The sequence below is a fragment of the Dendrobates tinctorius genome, unplaced genomic scaffold (genome assembly GCF_039654945.1).
Source record: "Dendrobates tinctorius isolate UK_male_01 unplaced genomic scaffold, ASM3965494v1 ptg000147l, whole genome shotgun sequence".
Taxonomy (NCBI): domain Eukaryota; kingdom Metazoa; phylum Chordata; class Amphibia; order Anura; family Dendrobatidae; genus Dendrobates; species Dendrobates tinctorius.
Window position 1 is genome coordinate 14,769,019 of NW_027361814.1, and position 6,000 is coordinate 14,775,018.

General features: G+C 42.2%; 1 protein-coding gene across 2 annotated transcripts in view; it reads right to left on the bottom strand.

Moving 5' to 3' along the window:
* The window catches only part of LOC141049744 (alpha-2-macroglobulin-like), a 262,253-nt gene extending 261,472 nt beyond the window's left edge, over positions 1–781 (bottom strand). For both annotated transcript variants that reach the window (XM_073546471.1, XM_073546470.1), the window contains exon 1: positions 650–781. In XM_073546471.1, the coding sequence (XP_073402572.1) occupies positions 650–717 (68 nt within the window). In that variant the 5' untranslated portion in view covers positions 718–781. The remainder of the gene's footprint in view (positions 1–649) is intronic.
* Positions 782–6,000: the final 5,219 nt, after the last annotated feature.

The following is a 6,000-nucleotide window of genomic DNA, read 5'->3' on the forward strand; positions in this document are numbered from 1 at the left end:
TTTCCTGCACGCAACCTCCGATCCTCACAAGATCTCCTTCTCTACTCCCCTCTTATCTCCTCTTCCCACAATCGCATACAAGATTTCTCTCGCGCATCACCCCTACTCTGGAACTCTCTACCACAACATATCAGACTCTCACCTACCATCGAAACCTTCAAAAAGAGCCTGAAGACCCACCTCTTCCGACAAGCCTATAACCTGCAGTAACCACCGATCGACCAAACCGCTGCACGACCTATTAATAAGTTCTATTTGGAAGATGGCAATAGTTCCTTTTTGAGCCCTCCTACACCTTGATATCAAATTGGAGTCTTACAGAGGTACAAATAAAGTAGTTACGCGCCACTATGACAATCTTATGTGGCATATTGCATACTACAGTATATTGTAAAACGAAGAACTGGGCAAATGCTTTTCTGAAATTACAGCATGAGATTTACATATTGAAAGGATTTTGTGTAGAATACATTGTGAGTTTCAACATTTGCCATCCAACGGGTGAAATCTGTGGCAAATCATTGACAAAAATTGTGTGCAATTTTACGGCTAAATATGCTGCAGCTTTACCACAGAGAAATCTGACAATTGTGCAAGGTGCCCTATGAATTATATTTTTACAATACAAAGTAAGATAAATTTCACTTACAGTTTTGCTTCAAACACTGCAAAGATTTGCAGTACGACCATCCACAAACAGAATACGCAGTGCCCCATTGTAAAAAGTGAGCAAAGCTATGACTTCTGTGTGTGACCTTTTCAACATTTTATTTTATCTTCACACCCCCAGATAGTCTTGTAGTTGAACATACACCATGGACATTGTACAGGGTCCAGGCACATCAAATATTTGTTAACCACTGATTGGCCAGCTAATGGCTTTGAAGAAATTTCACACAAATGAAACAAAACATTTCGGTCCTGGCTTTGAACTGTTTAACCCTTTGAGAACAGCATATAAGAATGGCATGCATAAAAGTCTTCATGAGTCTCATCTAAACTATTATGGTCGACCATTTAAATCTGAGAATATTAAACAAAAAAAGGAGTTTTTATTTCTAAAATGAATGCTATATTGAACATACACGTATAGTAAACAGGATAATTGAATACATATGATACGACTACAAATAGAGTATTTACTAACTAAGCAGTACGCATGTTGTAGTAAAGAACATGTCATGATTATTGGACACAGTGGTCAAAGTACTGAGAACACAAAGCACAGAACATATAAACACCTATACATAAATTAAATTTGTCATAGGTATATGGAAATTATGCTCTTACCCATCATGACTATCGACTGGTTGCTGCTACCAAAATGCTACACAAGTATGCCACCCCGAGGTACGTTTCGCTTACATAGATCTTGGAGTCATAGAATTATAGAATGTTAGAGTTGGAAGGGACCTCCTGGATCATATGGTCCAACCCCCTGCTCAATGCAGGATTTAGTAAACCATCTCAGGTACCTCTCATGGTAGCCTGTTTCACTCATTGATCAACTTCACTGTCAAAAAGATTTTTCTAATGTCTAATGTGTATCTTCTCCCTTTCACTTTCATTCTATTGCATCTTGTGTTTCCTTGTGCAAATGAGAATAAGGATGGTCCCACTACTCTGTGTCTTCCCTTCAGATATTTGTAGACAGCTATTAAATCTCCTGTTTGCCTTCTTTTTTGCTAAAGCTAAACATTCCCAGATTCCTTGGTTTTCTTAGGACATACTTTGCAGTTTGCTCACCATCCTGGTTGCTTTTTTCTGATCTTGCTGCAGTTTATTTATGTCTTTTTTAAAATGTGGTGTCTAGAACAAGACACCATATTCCACATGAGGTCTGACCAAAGAGGAATAAGAGGAGGATAAATACTTCACGTGATCCAGAGTCTATGCTTCTTTTAACACATCCCAGAATTGTGTTTGCCTTTTTGCTGCTGCATTACACTGTTGACGCATGTGCACTCTGTGACCTATTAGTGTACCCAATTTTTTTTCGCACATGCTGTTGCTTAGTTCTAATCCTCCCATTCTGTGGATGTAATTTTTGTTTTTTCTTGCCTAGATGCTGCTTCCTCAGGGATATGTGATGTATTAAAACTCATTCACTTTTTGGATTATGGTAATAAATAATCCTTCTTATATCTCCCTAAGGAAACAATATCTATGTATACAAAACATACATTGAGGTAGCATGCTTGAGTAGCATTTTGGTGGAAAAACCAGTCCATAATCATGAGTAGAGATGAGTTTCATGGATGTTTGTATTTGTTGGGTTCGACCAATATTGGAGTAAAATTTTGGTTTGGGAAGCCACTTACAAATATCACCCACACCCCAAAAGAAGCAGCGTATAAATTTCACCCACAGAGAATGGGTCAGAGTACCACTACAGAAGCAGCTTACTAATTTCACCCACATAGCGTGGGCCAGAGAACTCTAAAGAAGTAGCTTACAAATTTTACCCACAGAGCATGGGGCATGGAACCCCTACAGAAGCTGATCACAAACTTCACCCACAGAGCATGTTTTCACATTTCCCTCACAGCTCAAAAATATCCCTCCAACCCTCTATAAATATCCTATCAGCGAACACTAGGGCACCCTGGCCCCATCTGACTTAACTTACCAAAAACTTCTCTCTTACTGCGCGGCAGCAGCTCCAAAATATTAGCTGCAGTAGTGTACATTACAACTGCTGCCGATGAAAAGCTGGGGCACAGTTCTCTCACAGGCAGGGTTGCAGAGTACACATAGTGGTTTAAAGGTACAGTACTACTATAGTCAGGGTTGCAGAGTACACACAGAGGTTTTTCAGCATAGTACTCCCACAGATATGGGTGCAGAGTACACACAGAGGCCTTTTGGCATAGTGCACCAACAGATATGGGTGTAGAGTACACACAGCACATTTTTAACACAGTACTACCACAGACAGTTTTGCATGAGAATAGAAAAATGTGTTTGTACGCACAGTACTATCAGACATATATGTATAATAGTAGGAAAAATGCATTTTGACTTACAGTACCATCAGAGAAAGGGGTGGATAAGAGTAGAAAATTTTGTTTAGATGTACAGGAGTCCCACCGACACAGATTAGAACAAACCTTTGGGTACGCACAGTGTTAGGCCTCAGAATTCTCCCACTATACAGGGCAGATCCCAAACCTTGTCTCCCTCTGCGGTCTCCCATTCAGTGGGCTCCACAGTGGAGCCTGCTCAGTAGAGATGTCGGTCTCAGCGTCTTGCTCAGACTCATGCTGTTCATCTAGTTACTGCTGGCTCTCTAGTTTTAGCTATAGTAACTAGCAATAGGCAGCAGTGAGGCTAAAGCCAAGAAACACCCTACTGAGCATGCTCGTGAGGTGGCGACTTCTCATTGGTGGTCAGTCGTCAGCTGCTCGAGTCCTGTGGTGGTTTCGGATTGCCCCTCGAGCAAGGTCCTGTCTGAATGGACTGAGGTATAATAGGGTCTCAGATGTGCACGCATGTGCGCTAGTATCATTTAAAATTCCATGTGTCTGTGTGAACACAGCATCTATGTGATCCGTGTCAGCGTGTGCTCAGGGCCAGCTATACGCCGTTAGGAATTCCGGCTTAACCGGAGAGAAGCTTGCTTGTATGAAAACAGGGCTGGCTTTTAAAGCCATTAGGAATTCCGGCACATCTGGAGAGGAGTTCTTTGCGTGCATTCGCTGATTGTGTGGGATCACAGTAGCTTACACCCGTGAACAGGTTATTTTCCCTGTGAAGCTAAAAGGGGATCGTATCTAGCGCCATTCCTCTAAACTTAACGCCAAGCTGCGCCGGTCAGTTTAGTGGCTGCTCTATTTCTGCACTCAGTTCACACAGGGTGACGTTTAACCCATGTGATCTTTGTTATCGCTCGCCACACTTCTCCGCCATTTGCTCACTAGCAGCAGATTACCATCTCTGCACGGTGGACCCCGGGTTGCGATCGCACTTCATTACTCATTTTATTTAGTGCAATCTGCTAACCCTAACACACAGTACTATCACAAACATTGATGCATAGACCACACAGAGTATTTTTGGAAAACTGTCACACACAAAACTTAAAACTGTCCCTCACTGCAGCTGAATCCTGTCCCTACACTAAGCAGAGCAGAAATAAAAATTATCATTTTGAACCAGGAGGAAGAGGTCCAAGTGGAGTTAGTGAAAGAGCTGGAGGTGGATGTGGTGGGGTAGGTGGAAGAGGCAAGAGAGTAGTAATCCAACATTTTTTATTTGTTTTTTTAATTATTTTTTTTCTTTTTTTTTTAATGGAACTGACTTGAAACAACCTAAAATTAACAAAACTAAAACTGGCAATCTAAAACAAGGAGTTGTATGTCCAAATGAAGGAAGAGGTGGATGCGGCAGTAGAAGAGGCAAGGGAGGAGTAATCCATCAGTTTTTTTTGCATTTTTGTATTTTTTTTTTTAAACTTTTCTTTATTTTTTTATGGAACTGACTTAAGACAACCTAGAATTAACAAAACTAACACTAGCAATCTGGAACCAGGAGGTGAAGGTCCAAGTGGAGGAAGAGGTTAACATGGCGGTGTAGGTGGAAGAGGCAAGGGAGGAGTAAACCAACACTGCATTTATTTTAAGGAACTGACTACAAATCAACTAACAAGCTACAAACAGGAAGCGGAGATCCTACTGGAAGAAGAGGTGGAGGTGGTGGTGTAGGTGGAAGAGGCAGAGGTAGCAACACAGTTTTTCTTTAATTTTTTGAGGAGGAGGCACCCAAATGAAATGAATGGCAAATAGACTTGAATACTGGCTGTGTGCAGCCAGTTTAGTTGTCAAGTCATCCAAAGGTATGGACAAGTCCTGTGGGATTCAAGCCTGGCTCATTTTAGGGAATGCTATCTTTCCCACTTTGGATGTGGACAGGCGGATGCACCTCTCTATAATCACGTCCCCTGCCATGCTGAAAACATGTCCCAAAAGTACACTTTGCCGCAGGACAGGCCAGCACCTCCAAGGCACAAAGGGCAATCTCAGGCCATGTGTCCAATTTGGAGACCTAGAAGTTGAATCGGGCAAACCCATCAGTTAGTTTGTGGAGACATGTGGGCAGGTACTCTTTTATCATGTTGTTTTAATGTTGGCTTTTACTAATACAGACCCTATTATATGGTTATACTGTATGTTGTGGCATGCTCATAAAGTTTTCAACATTTCGGTCATACTAACCTTACCTTCCGATGTGCTGGTGGTGCTGCAGCTGCGTTGGAGACTTCCTCCTCCGTTATCAGTAGTTTCTCTACCAGCATGAGCTTGTATTCATGCATTTGGTGCTCCTACAACAGTGGCAAAAGTAATGATAGTACATTGTCCCTGTAGCAGGAAACCAGCATGGTGGTCACCCAGTAGCCTGCACTGATGACAATACAGGCAACTCAGTGGTCATTGTGCAGGCACAGCAGTATATATTGGCCTATGTGTGCCAGGCTGTCCAGAGGCTATCATAAGCAATCATTTGTGGGAGGTGTATTGTCTGTGTTCTCTGTATCTCCCAGTCATGCTCAAGTCATGCCCATTAGGTGATCTGAGTGCCAAACTGCTCTACATATGGTTATTTCTCCTCCTCCCAGCCCCAAACTGTCCCCTGGCTGTATAGTTGGGTACCTGGTCAATGTTGGAACAGTAACCCACTCTCTGAGCCATGTCTGAAGACATGCTGGCCATGCTCCTCTTCCTCCTGTACCAACACCTCGTCAATCATGACCTGAATTGTTTTTTCCAGCAGGCATAAAAGTGGTATAGTAACACTAATGATGTTGTTATCAGTGCTGGCAATATTGGTGGAGTGTTCAAAGTAGTGCAACACAGCACACACGACATGCATGGAAGCCCACTCATTGGTGATGAAATGGTGTTTTTCCGAAGAACGATTCAGTTGTGCATGCTGCAGTGGAAACTCTACTATTGGCTGTTGATCATACAGTTTTTCCAGGATATACAAGGTGGCATTCCACTT